The following is a 20,311-nucleotide window of genomic DNA, read 5'->3' on the forward strand; positions in this document are numbered from 1 at the left end:
GACTCCACGTACACCTGGCTCGGGGACGACGTTCTCGAGTCAAAAGGTCGCTACCACGCTATACCTGTTTCTTATTACTATGACTCCACCTAGAATTTTGTCACGCGTCCGCCACGGGTTACGATGTTGTATATTACAAAAAAAAATTATATGCAACCCGTCATTTAATAAAAGGTCAGTTATGATCCATCAAAAAAATTAGAGAAAAAGATCTTCCGTGGTTTATATCGATTGAAAAAAGTTTCAAAGAAGAACAATGATTATTGCCCTTTATTGTATAAATGAAACAGAATTCGAAGCGACAAGTACTAATTAGAAAAACTGAATTGATATAATTTTAAAATATTTAACAACCTGGGGATTGAGAACTGATGTAGTCAAGGTTATTTTTTAAAGACGTATTTAGCACCTTTCCAAATCTGATTTTAGGGATTTTTTAATCAACTAAGAGCAACTCCAATAGTTATGTAAATTTTAGCTCTCTAAATCACAGATTTAAGAAGTTGCTAAATAACTTTGGGAGTAAAAAAATGTGAGTTCTCCAATAGTTCTCTAAATATAGGTTGTAGTTTTGTTTTGTATCTATCCACATAAAAAAATAAAGTCACAAATGTCATCATTTACCTTCATTATCTACATAATGTCCTAAACATTTTTGTTTAGTGAGTTGTTAAATAGTTGCCAAATGTAGAGAGGAAATAAGGTTAGATAGAAATTGTTAAATTTAGAAAGTTCATTTAGAGAACTGTTGGAGATGAGTTTTTGTGTTAACTGTTTAAATTGTCGATTTAGGAAGTCTATTAGAGAACTATTGGAGTTGCTCTAATGGAGATGCTCTATCTCCGGAAATATGATATGCGTCGTGGCCTCGTGGGCTTGTCGAGTTGGGATGAGATAACCGCGTGACGGCCGTCCGCTCACAAGTTCGCTACCCCGCTCGCCATGCCGCCGCCCTCCCTCGTCTCCATCCTCCCCGCCGCGTCCATCTCGCCACGAAGACGCCAAGCAAAGCACCCCAAGACCCCCACCGCGAGCCATCCCTTCTTCTCCCGAAGACTTGTGTCCCAACCGCCGCGCCACGCCTCGATCTCCCCCTCCGCTGCCGGCGGGAGCGGGAGCGACGAGCTCCACCTTCTCGAGAAGCCGTTACCTGCCGTCGCAGAGGATAACGAGGCCGAGGAGGAGCTCGAGTCTGCTCCGGTGTCATCAACAGAAGAAGCGCTCGCGCCTTTTCTCAAGTTCTTCCAGGTGAAGAGCACCGACCCCGACGTGGGCGCAGACACCGCGGATGGCGAGGTGCCGGAGGAGGCGTCAAGGAGAGATGTATTGTCCGCCGCTGGTGAGCGTGGGGTTAGTTACTACGACCCCAAGCCCGGGGACTTCGTCGCCGGCGTCGTGGTCCGGAGTGACGGGAGGACGCTCGACGTCGACATCGGTTCCAGCGGCGAACCAGCGCTGATGCTGGCCAAGGAGTCGGCGCCGGTGCCCGCGGAGGAGTTCGGGTACCTAGCGTGCGACGTCGCGTCCAAGTGTGCGGCGGAGTTTGCAGCGGAAGGGCGGGTCGGCGTCGTGGTCAGGCAATTCAGGGGAGGAGGAGAGGGGGACGGGGAGGCGATCATCGGGAGGAATGGGAAGGAGAAAGTTGCGCCGGTGCTGCGCGCCGGTACGATCGTGTTCGCTGAGGTTCTCGGCCGAACACTTGGCGGGCGGCCGCTGCTGTCAGCGCGCAGACTGTTCCGGCGCGTCGCGTGGCACAGAGCGAGGCAGGTCCTCTATGCCGCTCCTTTCTTTTGTTGTTGGAAGTCCTTCGAACGATCTCTTATCAATAGTTTGACGCACTGCCCAAGTAGAGCTGGACCATTAGAAACTACCAGTTCAAACCAACTGCTTATATTCGAGCTACCAGTAGAGCTGGATTATTAGAAACTACTAGTTCATGACCAAGCATCAATGTGCCTGTTTGTTTCAGCTTATAGATTATATAACCTGGATTATATAAGAGATTAAATAATATGGATTATATAATCTATGTTAAATAATTTGGGTGTAGTTGTTTGACAACCTAACTAATTGAAAGTTTGATTGTTGATTTTAGTCATGTGTTGTGTGGCAGGAGCAATAAAAAATAGAGAAAACAATTTTTTGTTTAAGGTGTGGCAATAGTGGGTATTTTGGCATAATAATTTGTTTGTTTTTTCCATTTAGATTATTTAAGCTAGATTATATAATCTGGGCATATTATAAGCTGAAACAAATAGACCCAATGCTATTACTCAGGACATCAAAATTGATGGTAGGCTGTGGTGCCTGGTTGGGGCTGCTGGCCTGAGGAAAGTATGGCCTTAGTCCTTTTGGAAATAAATTTGGAGGGGGTGGCAGGTTCTTTTTGCTGTTTGGTAGTTTTTATTTGTCATGTATGGTTTCTTGTATGCATGTTGTTGGCCACCGTAAGGAGGCCCTTTGTTGTTGTACTGGTCCTCTAGGACCTTAATCCTTTTTCTTCTTAATATATTGACACACAATTCTCCTGCATTTTCGAGAAAAAAAAGAAACTACTAGTTCATGACCACTCGACCATCTTATTGTTGCCAGATAATATAACTCTAATATACTTATTTCCTGCTCTCAAAGGCTTGAAGCTCAAGCTGTTAAAGCGTGGTGGGTTGTTGATATATCTTATACAAATTTGTATCTTAGGTTCCGAGAATGGTTTTAATAAAATGTATGGGGTATTGAAGTTTGTAGAAGTAATAACTGTCTGCTAAACGTTTTCTATGGAAACAATTGTGCTTCCATTATGGCTTGCTTTGATGACAACAACAGGCATAATTGTGATTAGCTCTGCGTTTCTACTGCTCTATCAGAAAGTTTGATCTAATTTTTTTAGATCAATGACTGCCTTCTGTATGCTAATCCTTTTCACATATATATTTGACTATTTTTGTACACACCAATGTTCAGATAAAACAGCTAAATGTACCCATCAAGATCAAAATTTATGAGTGGAATGCTAGTGGCTTGCTATCTAGAATTGAGGTACGAGTATATGTACTACAATACTTGTTTCAGTTTTGTAATTTTATAGCTAAAGCACCTTTGCCTTCTCAGGGCCTTCGGGCATTCCTTCCCAAACCTGAGATGATGACTAGACCAAGAAATTTCACTGACCTAAAGAACAAAGTAAGTTATGCATCATATGTGTTCTATAAAGTAAAGCTTGTATGGTTTTATGCTGTTCCATACTTGGTATATCAGGATTGACTGTTTCAAAGTCACCTTTTGAACTTGCAAGTATAATAATGTGATTCGCGAATTGAAACTTTTTTCACTCACAGGTTGATCAAGAAATGCATGTCTGCATTACGAGGATTGATGAAGAGACCAACGAATTGATAATTAGTGAAAAAGAGGCATGGGTGAGTTAGCTACATTGGCCTCTGCTACTAATTATTTGAAGCCTGGACCATGTAGTTTTATGTTTTTCTTGTGCAATATCTGTTTGAAGTACATATTTGTTATTTATTTGTTTAAGCAACTTATCTGGTTGCTTGTGAAGGCAAGAAACTCTTCAACTTTGATTTTAGAGCTGTTTAACAAGTACTCTCCAATTGTAAAGCATCTTTATAGCTTTTGCAATACATATTTCAGATTTTAACTTGTATGAGTGATGGTTTTTACTTAATAAAATTTTCTTTAGGCGGTGACATGCCTTAGAGAAGGGACTCTCTTGCAAGGCACAGTACGCAAGTTGTTTCCATACGGTGCACAAATTAGGATTGGCGAGACTAACAGAGGGTAACACATCTCAAGACCCTAGTGTTTTTTTTTAATAAAGTGGCAGAAGCTCTGCCTTTCAATTAAGGGGGTGTTTGGTTTCTAGGGACTAATTTTTAGGCCATCTATTTTATTCCATTTTAGTACCTTAGTTTCCGTGTTTGGCAATTTATGGACTAAAATGGAATAAAATTGAGGGACTAAAAATTAGTCCTTAGAAACCAAACACCTCATAAGTAAGAAAGGAGTATATGTACAAACCTAGCCTGTGTTTCGGAGATGCCATTTTTCTTCTTGTTCGGCTGAACCTGAATGTACGTTCAGAACTGGTGCACCAATGCACCCCATGTCCCCATTTCCTTGCCATTTCAATATTTGTCACCACTCACCAGTGATGCTGGAATTTCCTTTCTGGTAAATCTACGCACCTCATGTCCAAATTATTCTTACTTGTGCATGTTTTCATATGATTTACTCCTTCAGATATGCACAACTATTTACAAGCCAACATAAAATATTTGATTTTAGAGTATAATATACATGAGTAGTTTAGAATTAGATAGTGTGAGTTGCATTTTGGACTGGATTATTTGAACAAAGGCATTAAATGTGGCATGAGATTTACCGACCAATCCTGAAATCAATGCCTTTCTTTAAAAAATGACAAGATGCACCAAGTTAACAAGGATCTCTGCCCTTAGGTCTAGAGGGCAATTGTGCTTTGCTTTAGCTAAGAGTTGATATAGGTGTCATCTTTCCTTTCATCAGTGCTATTAATAAGTGAAGCTTACTGATTTGAGTTACTTGTAGCTTTGATCTCCTGAACATGTCTATCTGTTTGACGCCTTAAAACTGCCAATTCTTTTGATAAACTTCTTTCGATGGCTGGATCATGAGCTACTTTGCTTCTTTTTGTTGTGTTCTACGTATGCCGCCTTTTGCATCTGGAGTTCACAAGCATGTAATGCTTTGCAGTGGTTTACTACATATCTCGAACATGACACATGGCAAGCTGAGATCTGTGGCTGATGTGCTGAAAGTCGGCGAGACGGTGAAAGCTCTTGTCATAAAATCAACTCCAGACAGAATTGCTCTGAGGTATAACATAGCAAAAGTATAGCTCGTAGGCTCTACTGCTTGTCATGGAAAAAGGTCATCTGCTCGATCCTCGACAAGTCTGTGGTGTACCTGACAACATCTATTTGGCTTTGTGCAGCACAAAGGACCTCGAGAGCGAACCTGGATTGCTTATCACTAACAAAGAGGTGAGAAAACTTTGGGTGTCCAAAAACTCACCATTTTATCTTGCGCTGAAAAAAGAAATACACACACACCGTTTTCGGTTATACATGCCCGTTCCAGTGCTCAGGATCTCTCGCGTTTTCCGTTGTTTTCTGGCTACAGAAGGTGTTTTCTGAGGCTGAAGAGATGGCGCGAAGATACCGGGAGCAAATTGCAGAGCCACAGCCACCTGGATCCATTGCCGCGGAAGACTCCTGTGACGATGCTGTCCCCTTCAACGACGAATCCCGGTCCTATGCTAACTGGAAGTGGCTGAAATTTAGCAAGTCCGACGACGTGGCAAACCCCAAATCTGGCGTCGAATCGTAATCGTGGTGCAGGAACTCTGTAGAAATTTTGATCAATTCAGATATTCAGTTTCCATGCTTACTTAATTGTGCGGCTTGGCGCCTTGGCCGCCTGCACCCGGGAAGGTCCGCGAGGGGCGACGCTCGGGTTGCTTCGACTTCGAAGCGTGGTCGCCGAAGGTTTTTGCGATCTCACTCCAACTCCGAGCACGCCACTACGCCAGGGACTTGGGCTTGCCCCCCCCCCCCCCCGACCTGTGGTGGTTTGTAGACAGCAAAGTGTTCCGAGCTGATTAGGCCCACCGGCCTGTGACTTGGACTTGGGCTGCGGTTTCAATGGTCTCTCGCTTCCTCGTGTTTTTTGCCATTTGGCCACGCTGTTTTCGTAGGATCCTTCGACCATAGTCATGCGATCTCACTGCTGATCGAACGCGACCTTCGAATGAACTGTGTCGAATGTCGAAGCGTCCAATGCGCACATGACACTGCTCATCTTCATGACAAGAACGCCACATGTACTTGGTATACTATAGTATTAGCGCAGTAGCCTTTTTGAAATATGGGTCCTACTGTCGCCCACATCGAGCACCAGCGTTCTGATGACTGCAAATGTGTTTGCCGGTGCCGTCGTACTAGTAACTCTCAGGTTTCTAGGAAGGGAACGTATGTGCTCATGGAGCTCTTGTGCTCATGTGAGCATTTTAAATCTGGTGCCTTTATTTACCATCCCAGGTGTGAATAGATATTTTCTAGTTTCTTCTGTGTGCTACCCTTGACCACCCTTGTTACGTCGCGCTGTCTGTCTCTTCTGTGTGTCACTGCTGTCATCACTTCTGAATAAGAAATGAAGGCACCAGATTTAAAGTGCTCATATGAGTAGAAGAGCTCCATGAGCACATGATATGTTCAGACGAGTGTCTCAAATTGCTAACGTACAGTACAGTACAGCGCACAACCACCCACCAGGCCATCGTGTCGATAGAAACCGGCGTCTGCATCGTCTCGATCCACACCTAGATTTGACGCTGTCCGTGGGGCGAGAACGACGGCTCAACTCGCAGGAGGGAAAAGGCATTGTACCCAACAAGCCTTTAGTATCAGAAATTCTCAATGGATGGATGGCATCACTTCACTGGACACACGGTTGTTCAAATGAAGAAGGTGTTGCATGTTGATTGATTGGACATTGGATAAGTGAGCCTTCTTCATCTCGGGAAACCCTAAAGGCCCAACCACTTGAGATGGAGTCGAACAAGCAATCATGCAACCACTCATTTCTTTGTGGTTTACCTTTGAAAAGCCGAAAGCGAGGTCCTAACTCGTGGGTTGTTGTGGTGGGACGATGCCTGGCTTTGTGCGGAGGCGGAGAGCCATGCCTGCTGGTATATATGCGTGTAATAGTAAACTATCTCCATTCCATAATAAATGTACTTCTAGAATTCAAAATTTATTCTAAAATAAATTTTAGAATAAATTCTATAAAAAAAAACTCCAAAGGTCTTTAATATACACCTAAATTTAATTAAATTGCATATACACCATGCCTATATTGAAATTAAACGGAACAAAAAGAAATAAAACTGATGCCACTAGTTTTTTTTTCTAACTGGTCTTCAACAAATCAACGCATCGCTCACAAAAAGACTTTCAGCTCACTAATAAAACCAGCAAACCATGGCAGTAAACAGGCACTACACTGCACACGTACGTCAGTCTAGGCCACACAAACTCACAACACACCGATCTTAATACAAAGGTTGAATACCTTTAACTTTTACCAGATATATAAGAAGAAACGGACCATTAATGTTTATGACAGGTAATGTCTAAATATTTTTATAATATAAGGTTATCTGAAGGTATAAATATTGTTAATATTTTGTATAAATCTAGTCATATCTAATGAAGTTTAGGCCGTACAAAACTCTTGGCTGGCTTTTTTAAAGCATACCCATTAGCTAGGAATGGTAAAAAAAAATATGCACTACATCCACTAAGCGGATAATTATCAGTTTTTTTCTAGAGTTACTAATATGGATCTATCCAGACACGGAGGAGGAAAGAAACACACCCTTGTAGCCTCTGGCGTCCGGCTTTGCTTTCATGCTTTTGTCGCTGACCTTCTTTTGTACAGTATACGTGATTCCACGGCCGGCTACAGACATCGTGGACACCGACGAGTGGTAAGCGACCTCGTCGAGCGAGAAAGCTCCAGGCGACCGAACGCGATCCGGCGCGTTTTGTCTCTCCGATACCCAGCCCAGAGCAGTGAGCACCCCCGCCCCTGCGCGCCACGAGAGGGACTGGGACTGACCACCCATGCGGACGAGGACTGCGCATCGGCTCACGCTTGGGCGCTTGGCGGCCTGGGCACGGGCAGGCATGTGCCGCGCGCTCGCTCTCCGTTTCCTACGTTTCCGGCCCGGCCGGATATGGATATCAGGTTCCGTCAGCCCAACTGCATCACACGCGCGATCGCCATCCCGCCCAAAATGCTATCTTCACTCACCGTCGATCCCGCCCAAAATGATGTCGCCTCGGTCGGTACCTAATAATAAATAAACAGTCTATCCCATAAAATAAAATAAGACATATATATTTTTGAAAATGTTTTTAATAGTGGAACTTTGACAATTAATTATTATTTTTTAAATATGATATCAACAAATCTCTACAACTATTAAGACTCATCTGTAGACTGCTCCCGCTCCCTACCCGCACGCACAACTGTCTCCCGCACCGGACGCGCAGCCGTCCCCCGCACGCCCACGCGCCGCAGCCGCCGCGAAACCCCCGCTCCCTGCCCGCACCGCACGCCTAGCCGTCCTCCACACGCCTGCGCGTCGCAGCCGCCGCGAAACCCCCGCTCCCTGCCCGCAGCTAGCCAGCCCCTTCCCTTCCCCAGCAGCAGTCTCCAGCCACAGCCATGGCCAAGCCACCGCCGCCCACCTCCACCTCCGACCCCGCTCTCCCCACCACTGCTACAACCACCTCGTCGATCCCTAAGCCGTCGTCTCGCCCCTCCCCCGCCCCGGGGCCTCCTCGATCCGCTCGCAGCCTCCGCGCGCTCCCTCCTCGCCTCGGCGCGCCGCTCCCCGGTCACCACGCTAGCCTTCTTCCTCCTCGCGCTCGTCATGTACGGCGAGGACGCCTGCACCATCGCCGAGCTCTCCATCGACGACTACCTCTACCCGGACGCCGACCTCTACAACGTCTCCGGCCTGCCGCCCCTCGCGCTGCCCCCGCTCACCTGTGCCCTCTCCCGCAGCAAATGGGTCTTCGACAACGTCTTCGTTCCGGCGTACCGGGAGAAAGACTGCACCTTCCTCACCAAGCAGGTCTCCTGCCTTGCCAACGGCTGCCCCGACGACATGCGGCAGTACTGGAGATGGCAACCCAACGAGTGCTCCCTCCCCACGTACGTCTTCCTTCTCCTCCAGATCGCATCTTCCATGCCCAGTTGGCCAGTTGTGTGATTCGATTGATTGGCAAGAAGGTCACGGTCGTGGTGTCGCCGACGCCGTCGCCGTGGTGGGCGGAAGAGCCCGGGGCGGCTAGCAAGCTGAGCCCGCAGGACAAGCGGAAGGTGGTGACCGGGCTGGCGTCCCTGTTGCCGCTCGCAAGCTGATCAACATCGAACCAAGAGGAGGGACTCTCTCCGTCCGGCTCCAAAAAAGTTTTCCCTTTTTCCCCTCCAGAAGATTTCCATTTCCCCCGCGTTCGTCGATCCGTCCGAGGGCCGGCTCCAGGTGTTTTAGCGGTTTTCCGGCGCCTCGGAACAGAGAGTGAAAACGAGAGAGAAACGCCTCCCTTTTTCCGTTGAATTTTTTTCCTCTGTTTTGTTCCTGCGAAAGAACAAAATTTTCAGTTGTCCGCGGCCGGGGGAACGGGAGGAATCCGGGCGGATTTGGGTTCCCTGTCCTATGTTCTCGGGAGGGAGTGAGAGAAACTGTGAAGCATCACTGCTGCTATCTCTATCTTGGTGAGGCAGGCGAGAGTTTTTTGCTATTATGATTTTCATTTTATTAGGCTTCTCTCTTTTAGTACATACAATTTTAACTTCTCCGTAATAGTATTCATAAGTGAACATATCCTTTACAATAGTACTCCAACCTCTTTTTAATCATTTTTATTTTCTTTTAGTATTTATCACCACTTCAATTAACCTGACTCACTACTTTTCATCTCTCCCTTCGCACCTCTGCTCATCACGAATGCATAACTTCAGCTAGCTATCGCAGGTGTAGTCCCAGATGCATCGACAAGACAACAAGTGTAATATCTAAATACATGTTTATTGCTGGCAAACTGACTGGTTATGTTATATATATCACAATAGCTATCATTCACATGAACCGCCTGACTTCCCAGCGATCCTCTTGTTTGTTGTTCGTTTTCTATCTGCATGCCAAATAAATAAACATACAAGAACACTATCTATCTTGACAAGAAAGTTTAAACAGTTGCTCGTGAGAAACGTGATTCGCAGGTCTCAACTGGCCAATAACATCCAAACAAGCAACACACCGATATTAGTAATTTGCAGTTATTCGTGGGTTTATTTAATTCCTGCTAGAACTGATAGAGTAGTATGGTAATTCTGTAGTGAAAATAAGAAAATAAAATGAAAATAATTTAAAATGGATTAGAGTACCATTTTATAGGATAGATTCACTTATGATTACTATTATAGAGTAGATAAAATTATAAGTACTAGAAGAGAGAAGTCTGATAAAAGGAATACTATAATAGTAAATACCTGGGCAGGAGAGGCCGTTGTCGCCGTCGATGTTCATGGCGCAGCTCCCGCAGATGCCCTCGCGGCAGCTGCGGCGGAAGGTGAGCGACGGGTCCTACTCGTTCTTGATCTTGAGCAGCGCGTCCAGCACCATCGGCCCGCAGTCGGACAGGTCCACCTGGTAGTCCTTGAAATAGTCTGTGTGCTTGTATTATGAAACCAAAATCTGTGTTGCAGCTGCTTGAAATGGACTGAAATATGTGCTACTGCTGCTCAACTGAATTCTCTGCTTGATTCAAGTGACCACTTCTTATAACAGCAAACTGCTGTCCAGTCGAGCAATCCAGGTAAACAGCTGCAGTTGTCCACGCAAAGATGACTAACATCCATTCTCCATTGTACAGAGTCGGGCGGCCGGACGGGGATGACTGACACCAGACGCACCACTGAAGAAGAGAAAAGGTAAGGGTAGAAGAGTCAGCCAGTGTAAAAATTAAACAGCACGCACGCTTAGTAACATCTTGAATGAAAACTATACCAATCTGGCCAGTAAAGGGTTTGGTTTGGACCTAGGTTGTGGGTTGAAGCGCGAAGATGTGGACGACTCGTGGGCCAATCGCAAGATGATGGCAGTGCAAAAACCAAGTTGCTGTACGTGGGTAACTTTGGATAGTTCTTGATTTCCTCCGTCTTTTTCTTCCCTTTCTGTTCACGTTCATGTCATGGTTGATTATGAACAGAACATAAAAATACGTTTGGGAATTATATAAGAAATGGTCATTATAATGGTGTAAAAATTAAACAGCACGTGTTGGGTCTATGCTTCGTCGCCGAAGGTCTTATAGAAAGAAGTGGTCCTCGGATGAAGCTGTTTGTATAAGATAGCCGAAGGTTCCTCTTCGTAAAGCTTCGGCATTACAAACCGACTTAAAGATAGAATGACCTTTTAGTCCATAAAGGTCTGAGTCAATGTTGTAAGTTTTTATAAGGGGCATACTTGTAATTCCTCACAGGCTGCGTCCTGTGCCTATAAATAGTGAACAGTATTCCGTTACTGTTCAGGCTTTCGATTAATTGCAATCGCATCTCTCGGAATCCAACTCTTTGCCAAGGCGAAGGTATTATTGTATTCAATGGTTCAATATGTTAAGTAAATACAATGTAAATCATCTATGATGTATTTATTCCTTTTATACCTTTTATTCTATGTCATTTTATAATTTTTACTGAAATTTTATTATGAAGATTTGAGCTTCGTAATTATGCTTTTATCAACCTTCGTCCAAGAAACATTATTCTCAAGAGAATAATGTTTCATAGACGAAGGACATTAACATTTAACATTTTATGTTGCTTTGTTCTTAATTCGAAGCATTTGAGAACAAGTCCCCAACATTGGCGCCCACCTCCGGTGAACTCACTTCCACTTTTTGAGCTGATGGCTTCGTTCAACGACCAAGCTGGAGCTGCTTTGGACCCGAAGCTGGTGCTCCCAATCACAGGTGGCTCGTCCTCAGAGCCAGCTAACAAGAAACAGAAGAAGGAAGCACAGAGAAGGGTACAACATGTTGGGGTGCAAGGACCCTTCATCAAGTCAAGATGGTCTCACATTCCTATTACCTTCTCCCAAGAGGACCTTCAGCTCAAAGATTACCCACACAACGATGCCATGGTTATCTCTTGTGTTATCAAAGGATTTCTGGTCCACAATGTCTTGGTTGACACAGGCAGTGCAGCTGACATCATATTTGCTAAGGCCTTCAGACAAATGCAAGAGCCAGAAGATAAGATTCATGATGCTACACATCCTCTCTGTGGCTTCGGAGGAAGACAGATTGTAGCACTGGGCAAGATCACCATGTCAGTAACCTTCGGGTTCATCAACAACACTAGAACTGAGCAAGTTGTGTCTGACATTGTTGACATGGAATACCCTTACAATGCAATTATTGGTCGTGGTACTCTCAATGCCTTCGAAGCAATCCTTCATCATGCCTATCTTTGCATGAAGATACCTTCGGATCAGGGAACCATTGCTATCCATGGAAGTCAGGAAGCTGCAAGAAGGGCCGAAGGCAATTGGACTGACTCAAAAGCAATCCATAACATAGATGGAGCTGAAGCTTGTGAACAGTACAAATTCAGAAGGGAGAAAGCAGCTTCAGCAGATCAGCCGAAGCCTATGCTCTTATGTGAGGACATAGCAGAGCAGAAGGTGCTGTTAGGCTCTCAATTATCCGAAGAGCAGGAGAAAACCTTGATAAGGTTTTTGTTCAATAACAAGGATGTTTTTGCATGGTCAGCCAATGATCTCTGCGGAGTTAATAGAGATGTTATTGAGCACTCGCTCAATGTCGATCCATCCTTCAGACCCAGAAAGCAAAGGCTTCGGAAAATGTCAGATGATAAGGCCGAAGGTGCTCGCAACGAAGTCAAAAGACTCCTTAGTGCAGGAGTTATCAGAGAAGTGAAGTACCCAGAATGGCTAGCTAACACTGTTATGGTAAAAAAGGCCAATGGCAAGTGGCGAATGTGCATCGATTTTACAGATCTTAACAAGGCTTGCCCGAAGGATGAATTCCCACTACCAAGGATAGACTCTTTAGTTGATGCAGCAGCTTCTTCAGAGCTCATGAGTCTGTTAGACTGTTATTCAGGCTATCACCAAATTTGGATGAAGAAGGAAGATGAGCCGAAGACTAGCTTCATAACTCCAAGTGGCACATATTGCTATCTTCGGATGCCTGAGGGGCTAAAAAACGCTGGAGGAAGTTTCAGCCGAATGACTGCGAAGGTTCTCCAATCTCAAATAGGCAGAAATGTGCTAACTTATGTTGATGACATCATTGTCAAAAGCACGAAGCAGGAGAATCATATTGCTGATCTGCAGGAGACCTTCGCCAGTTTCAGGCAAGCTGGCTTAAAATTAAATCCAGAAAAATGCGTCTTCGGGGTGAAGAAGGGGAAATTTCTTGGATGCTTGGTTTCAACAAAGGGAATTGAAGCTAATCCAAGTAAAATTGAAGCTATACTTCGGATGGAGCCACCAACTACAAAGAAGGGGGCTCAAAGATTGACAGGAAGATTGGCATCTCTCAATAGATTCATATCCAGATCAGTAGAGAGAAACTTACCATTCTTCGAAGTGCTGAAATCAGCCGAAGTCTTTCAATGGGGACCAATCCAGCAGAAGGCCTTCGAAGAGCTGAAACAGTATTTAATAGATCTAACAACATTGACTCCACCAATGCCAGGGGCTCCTTTGTTATTATATGTGGCAGCTTCGCACTCAGCGGTAAGTGCAGCGCTTGTCCAGGAGAAGATTGATGGTCAAGCCAAGAGGCAGGCCCCAATATATTTTGTATCCGAGGTTCTTAGTTTGTCAAAGAAAAATTATACAGAATTGGAGAAGGTACTGTATGCTGTCTTGATGGCCTCCAGGAAGCTTCGGCACTATTTCCAAGCTTACAACATAATTGTTCCTTCATCACAACCTCTGAAGGATATTATGAGGAACCGAGAAGCTACTGGAAGGATTGGAAAATGGGCTGCAGAGCTCAATGAATTTTGTATTGAATATGTTCATAGATCTTCGATTCAGTCACAGGCGCTGGCAGACTTTATTGCTGATTGGACGCCAGGGGCTCAAGAGGAGGAAACGAATAAAGACAACGAAGCCTGGACAGTGTTTTGTGATGGATCTTGGGGAACCTTCGGAGCAGGAGCGACTGCTGTGTTGGTTTCACCTTCCAAAGTAAAAACTTGTTATGCGGCAAAGCTTGATTTTAATTGCACAAATAACATTGCTGAGTACGAAGCATTGATTCTAGGTCTTCGGAAGTTAAAAGCAATGGGAATCAGAAGGGCCATACTTAAAACTGATTCCCAGGTTGTTTCGGGTCATATTGACAAGAGTTGCAAGGCTAAGGATCCGAAGCTTGAAAAATATCTGGATATGGTTCGAAGAGTTGAAGCTTCCTTCGAAGGGTTTTCTGTCAAAAATATCCCTCGAGGACAAAATGAGCATGCTGATCTGCTAGCTAAGTCAGCAGCACAGGGGCTGCCTTTACCTTCGGATGTGTTCTTCGAAACAATAAAAGCACCTTCGGTGGAACTTCTTGAAAGACCTGTCCTTAACATATCTCCTGTTTTTAGCGAAGATTGGAGAACCGAGATCATCTCTTACCTTCAGGGTAAATTCCTTTCAGATGACGAAGCTTATAACAAGAGGATAGAGGCAAGAGCTCGTCCATATGTCATAATAGAAGGGGAGCTGTACAAACATGGAGTTTGTGCTCCGCTGCTCAAATGTTTATCCAGAACCGAAGGTATAGAGTTAATGAAAGAAATACATGCAGGCCTGTGTAGATCTCACATCGGATCTAGGCCGTTACTTGGAAAAAATTTCCGTCAAGGGTTTTATTGGCCGAAGGCAGCTTCGGATGCAGCAGAATTGGTTCAAAAGTGCGAAGGTTGTCAGAAATGTGCAAGAGATCAAAAACAACCTTCGTCCTTAACACAGCTCATACAACCCACTTGGCCATTACAAAGGTGGGGCCTTGACTTGTTAGGTCCGTTACCACCGGCCCAAGGGAACCTGAGATATGTTGTAGTAGCTGTGGAATATTTTTCTAAATGGATTGAGGCGAAGCCTTTAGCCACAATAACTTCGGCTACCGTCCAAAAGTTTTTCTGGCAGAATATTGTTTGTCGTTTCGGGGTGCCAAAGGCTATCACTGTGGACAATGGGACACAGTTTGACTCCGAAGCTTTCAGGGATTTCTGTGACCAAATTGGTACGAAGATCCATTTTGCATCAGTTAGACACCCGGAGTCAAATGGACTCGTTGAAAGAGCCAACGGCATTATAATGACAGGAATAATGAAGTTAATCTTCAACCAACCCAGGGGAAAATGGCCAAATCAGTTAACCAAAGTGGTGTGGAGCCACAACACAACAACATCAAGGTCTACAGGCTTCACTCCATTCAAGTTGTTATTCGGTGACGAAGCAATAACTCCAGAGGAAGCTAAAGCCGGATCAATAAGGATAGTAGCTTCGGCAGAATCAGATTCCGAAGCTGCTTATTCTATAGAAAAAGATGCTTTAGAAGGGATCAGACTACAAGTCGTGGAGAACATCAGTAAATATCAAGCCGAAACAATCAAGTGGCGGGACAGAAAGGTTCGGCTAAAAAATATTGAGCCAGGACACTTGGTGCTTCGGAGAGTGGCCAACCCAGAAACAGTGGGCAAGTTGCAGCTGAAATGGGACGGACCTTTCTTAGTAGCATCTTCGTCAAGACCCGGTTCATACAGATTGAAGGATATGGACGGCAACGACATTCCTAGGTCTTGGAATGCGGATGAGCTTCGGCGATATTATGTATAACTCGATGTAATTTTTCATATTTTCTATTTTTCTTTCATGGCACCCTTTTCCTTTCCGAAGGGGGAGAAAGGTTTTTAATGGGGCCAGCACATGTAATTTCCTTTTTTAGTTCTATAAGAGCAAAGTCCCCCAAGGAATGTAAATGTAAAAGCTGAGAATGCACCATCGAGTGCCAAAAAGTAAAGGCGAAGAAGCTCCAAAGTCGTTCCTAAGGGAATGCAGAGCTTACAGCGAAAAGTCAACGCTGATTCCGCCAAAAGTAAAGGCGAAGAAGCTCCAAAGTCGTTCCTAAGGGAATGCAGAGCTTACAGCGAAAAGTCAACGCTGATTCCGCCAAAAGTAAAGGCGAAGAAGCTCCAAAGTCGTTCCTAAGGGAATGCAGAGCTTACAGCGAAAAGTCAACGCTGATTCCGCCAAAAGTAAAGGCGAAGAAGCTCCAAAGTTGTTTCTAAGGGAATGCAGAGCTGAGGTGTGATTGTTTTTAAGGAAATAATGGTTATGAGTATGGCTTGAAGTGTGATCGTTTGGCCATTCATTTGCACATCGCATTACATCATAACATTTGCATTCATAAACATTCATCCAGGCATATGTAGGTTAATCATCTTCATAGCATAAGCGGTTGCTTCGGCAAATAAAAAGGAGAGCTTCGGAAAGAGGGGAAATGTTGTTTTCTATGCTTCGTTGCGTACGAAAAGAAGGGAAGGTGTTTTTTTCGCCTTTGGCTCAAAAAAGAAAATTTCGTCCACATCAAAGCATTTCTCATACATCAATGAAAGGATAACGATATATTACAAGGTATGAACATAATACATTAAAGACAAGTTTTGGTTACATTTACAAAAAGTTATCTCAAAAGTTTCTCAAGTACTATGTGCAGACTACTGTTTAATCTCTAAGGAGCTTCATCTTCGGCGTCATTTTTCAATCATCAGCTTCAGTTTCGTCCCCCTCACGCTCAACCCTGGCGGTAGAACGGACTCTGGCCATTTAACTATGAACTTGTGAAACTTTAATACTTTTTTCCTCCGAAGCAGGCTTCAAGATGGAGCTTCGTTCGATTCCGACAGACAAGCTTCGGCGACGGTTAAAAATTTTGGCAGCAAAACAGTGCAAATAGCAGTAAATGCTGTGGTAACTTCACACCTACTCGTCTGTTTATATAGTGCTGCAGGTAAGAAGGCGAAGCGCCAGAAGTTTTACACCAGGCGGACACCCGCTCGTACTCGCTGTACGGTGGACCACAGAGACCGAACAGTAAATCTGCAAGGTGGGGCCGCTACGCGCAGGGAGATTGAATCGTTTCTCGACAACGAGCTCAGGGAAGGTGTTTTTGAGACCTTCGGCGCTCCGAAGCCTAAGAAACTTTTTTCACGGATCAAGCTCGTTACGAAAAACGATCTAGCACCGCGAAAGGGGCTACTGTTGGGTCTATGCTTCGTCGCCGAAGGTCTTATAGAAAGAAGTGGTCCTCGGATGAAGCTGTTTGTATAAGATAGCCGAAGGTTCCTCTTCGTAAAGCTTCGGCATTACAAACCGACTTAAAGATAGAATGACCTTTTAGTCCATAAAGGTCTAAGTCAATGTTGTAAGTTTTTATAAGGGGCATACTTGTAATTCCTCACAGGCTGCGTCCTGTGCCTATAAATAGTGAACAGTATTCCGTTACTGTTCAGGCTTTCGATTAATTGCAATCGCATCTCTCGGAATCCAACTCTTTGCCAAGGCGAAGGTATTATTGTATTCAATGGTTCAATATGTTAAGTAAATACAATGTAAATCATCTATGATGTATTTATTCCTTTTATACCTTTTATTCTATGTCATTTTATAATTTTTACTGAAATTTTATTATGAAGATTTGAGCTTCGTAATTATGCTTTTATCAACCTTCGTCCAAGAAACATTATTCTCAAGAGAATAATGTTTCATAGACGAAGGACATTAACATTTAACATTTTATGTTGCCTTGTTCTTAATTCGAAGCATTTGAGAACAAGTCCCCAACAGCACGCATGTTTGGGAATTATATAAGACATGGTCATTATAATAAATGAAGTGTTTAAGGATTTGAGATAAAGCAGTTTTTGTTGGTTTATTGTAATTGGTTTTGCATTTATTTATTTTTAATCTTTGAAATCTATATTGTTGCTGAAGTATTGTTTTGTTCAAACTACCAAGTACACAGCATAGTAGTTTAACTTCTTTTTTTGGTTTCTTTATTATATCAGGAAATCGACCAGCCAACATTGATACCTCATATAGCTGAAGCGAAGTCACAGAAATACTCATATGAAGTTCTTTTCAGAAGCTTGCAGAAACTTCTTATTGATACTGCCACTTCAGAGTAAGCTTTGGGTTGTCGTTTTGTCCATATTTTTTATTCATGAAGATAAAGTACCAGTGTGACATATATAAATAAACTGCAGATACCTGTTTACTGATGATTTCTTTGGCGAAGAATCCATATTCCATGATATATTTGCAGGTAATTCATCCTGCTTCCATCAAGTTTGTTTCTCTTTTATTTTTATCTTGTGCAGAGTACACCCATATTTAACTGATAGCATGTTGCCTTTATATTGCTTGCCCAATATTGCTTTCATGCACCATTTTTTCCAAACATACCAATTGCATTAATGTAACAATCTCATATGTGTGATATGCGTATGAAACTCATGCATACATCCATTGAGTGTGGAGAGAAAACAGAGACTGATTAGCTGCTTCACTTATGAGTTATTTTCGCTACCATATCGCTAAACTGAGTTTCTTCTCTTCATCATAATATAGTTCTCCCATTAAGGGGCATATTAGTTTTCTTCTAAGTTCTGTAGAATTGGTCGTAAAGATTAGCATATTTCCCATTATTATGCTGGCTGAAGATAATTTTTAATTTAAGTTGTGACTGTTTTGGCCCCAAGACCGATTCAAGTTGTTGATGAACATTTCAATACTGTACTCCTGAACTGTTATGATGCAATTGGCATAATGCTTATGATCAGAATAATTCATCAGCACCACTGTCCCCTTAATAGTTAGTACAGATAAATGTCGAAATCACAAGGTGCTCCATCACAATTCTGAAAACTTCTGAAACAGCAGGGCCATATGTAAGTGGAGGTGTTATGTACAGTGCGTCCATCTGCTATTTGGTAGAACAACCATTGAGCTTCCCAGGCTGAACTTTCAGAATTGAAGATGTTCTTCCTTTTGATAACTTGAGTTTCAAATTTGGTGAGCAAAGAGCTGCATCATACCTTAGAGTTGTTGTAGGGTGTTATGTTTTCTCCAAAAAAAAGCATGCATCTATGGTCAAATCTGATGCCAAACAACAAAAGCATGTTACATGTAGTCTTCCTGAAATGTTTTCTGTCACCCTCCATCATCAGGTGGGCCCAGCGGTGGATGCCATACCAACCGTACCGTACTGACCAAATGTGGGGGTGTTTCCTTTGCGCTTTCTCGCATACATTCAACTAATTGTTCTTGCCTTTCAGCTGGGCAAGTGGAGCACTCGATCCTGAAGGCGCTGCTGCTCACAGTAGCTTGACATCAATCAAGAGGTATGGCTGAATCGTCGTCAGGATTTAATTATGATTTTTGTTTCAAAAGTAGGAATAAAGAAAAGAAGGAACACACACGCTACTTTTCATGTGTTCCGAACAGAAAAAGGATGATCAGGCCACTGCTCTGCTCGTTCCGTTCTAATGCTGCCTTTTTGGACTCGAGTTGTTTTTTACCTTCACAGCATTGCACAATGATTGGAGACTGGAGAGAGTGAGAGTGATGCTTTGCTGCTGACTCATCTTCTTACCGAAACCTTCCAGGGGTGTCTGGGCTATGATTGCAGCCTTCCTTGCCTACTGCACGCTTCAGGCACCTTCAACGTGAGTAAATTTCCTATCTTCTCTCTCTCTTGTAGATAAGATTGCCTCTTATGGCTGCCTGTTTGTATTTTTCTTCTATATCAATAAAAACAGGCACTGTCAGTTTCTACTCGTTCAAAAAAAACGCGACTCGAACATAGGAGCTTTATCAGTGGAGTTGCATCTTGTTTGTCAATTGGCGGTTGGTGCTGAAGCCGCAGAAGTTTTTGTGCATATGTGGATGATGCTATTTTCAAGTAGCAATTGACAAATTGCCCATAGGGACACACGGTGCCAATGGCATCTTCACTACCTGCCTGTGCTTGATGCAAGATTCTGCTCCTTATATTCCTGTCTTCGCAATGTTGCATCACCAGTCGTTCATTCTATACCCATTTCCAGCTCCCATAAATCGCAGTAGTGCTTTACTGATGATCCATAGCCATTTCAGCTCCCATAAATCTGCTGTACTGATTCAGTGCTCCTGGCAATTTTGTCACAGGATACTTATTAGGCCCCACCCTGCTGTCTGGCACCTGGTACATGGACTGGCTGTCGTTTACCTCGTTGCTCTTACCTTCCTCCTTTTCCAGGTTAGCCAGATGTGGGGTTTCAATTGGATGGATACTGTTCTGTTGTCGTTGTTGGCGATGATTTTATTAGTTTTGGCAACTCAGTCCGAAGGGCATACTGGTTCTTATCTGTTTCTCATTTCCCAGAATTGTGATGATGCTCGCCAGTTCATGAAACTCCTTCACCCTGATCTTGGAGTTGGTAAAATTTCTGCGCCAAATAGTTTCACAAGAAATGTAATATATTTCTTTCTTTTTTTTAAAAAAAAAGACGGTGGTGATAATAAACCTTTTGTCTTTCCAATGCAGAATTGCCAGAGAGATCTTATGGAGCTGATTGTCGTTTGTATGTTCCAGAAAACCCTAAAAACAAGTTC

At 43.6% G+C, this 20,311-nt stretch overlaps 1 protein-coding gene and 2 long non-coding RNA genes across 3 annotated transcripts; all 3 read left to right on the plus strand.

Moving 5' to 3' along the window:
- The first annotated feature begins 868 nt into the window (after nucleotides 1–868).
- Nucleotides 869–5,450, plus strand: LOC103630659 (uncharacterized). Its single transcript, XM_008651706.2, has 8 exons — nucleotides 869–1,767; nucleotides 2,962–3,036; nucleotides 3,109–3,180; nucleotides 3,336–3,416; nucleotides 3,698–3,795; nucleotides 4,750–4,872; nucleotides 4,991–5,039; nucleotides 5,179–5,450. Exons 1-8 carry the CDS (start codon nucleotides 943–945, stop codon nucleotides 5,383–5,385), a joined length of 1,530 nt encoding a protein of 509 aa, XP_008649928.1. The 5' UTR covers nucleotides 869–942; the 3' UTR covers nucleotides 5,386–5,450.
- A 5,287-nt stretch (nucleotides 5,451–10,737) lies between these two features.
- On the plus strand, nucleotides 10,738–17,987 carry LOC109940135 (uncharacterized). The gene is made up of 3 exons (XR_002262658.1): nucleotides 10,738–10,752; nucleotides 17,725–17,840; nucleotides 17,923–17,987. It is a non-coding gene; the product is annotated as an uncharacterized lncRNA (long non-coding RNA).
- A 990-nt stretch (nucleotides 17,988–18,977) lies between these two features.
- LOC103630660 (uncharacterized) lies at nucleotides 18,978–19,943 on the plus strand. Its single transcript, XR_555183.2, has 3 exons — nucleotides 18,978–19,059; nucleotides 19,324–19,383; nucleotides 19,865–19,943. It is a non-coding gene; the product is annotated as an uncharacterized lncRNA (long non-coding RNA).
- The last annotated feature ends 368 nt before the right edge of the window (nucleotides 19,944–20,311 follow it).

This window comes from Zea mays, chromosome 6, assembly GCF_902167145.1.
Source record: "Zea mays cultivar B73 chromosome 6, Zm-B73-REFERENCE-NAM-5.0, whole genome shotgun sequence".
In the NCBI taxonomy this organism is placed as follows: domain Eukaryota; kingdom Viridiplantae; phylum Streptophyta; class Magnoliopsida; order Poales; family Poaceae; genus Zea; species Zea mays.

What these genes read in the sequence shown, in the direction of transcription:
- LOC103630659 (XM_008651706.2), top strand. Translation starts at nt 943, where the DNA reads ATGCCGCCGCCCTCCCTCGTCTCCATCCTCCCCGCCGCGTCCATCTCG. An exon ending in TCACTGACCTAAAGAACAAA is followed by an intron (nt 3,181 to 3,335) that starts GTAAGTTATGCA and finishes TTTCACTCACAG; the next exon opens with GTTGATCAAGAAATGCATGT. An exon ending in CCAGACAGAATTGCTCTGAG is followed by an intron (nt 4,873 to 4,990) that starts GTATAACATAGC and finishes GGCTTTGTGCAG; the next exon opens with CACAAAGGACCTCGAGAGCG.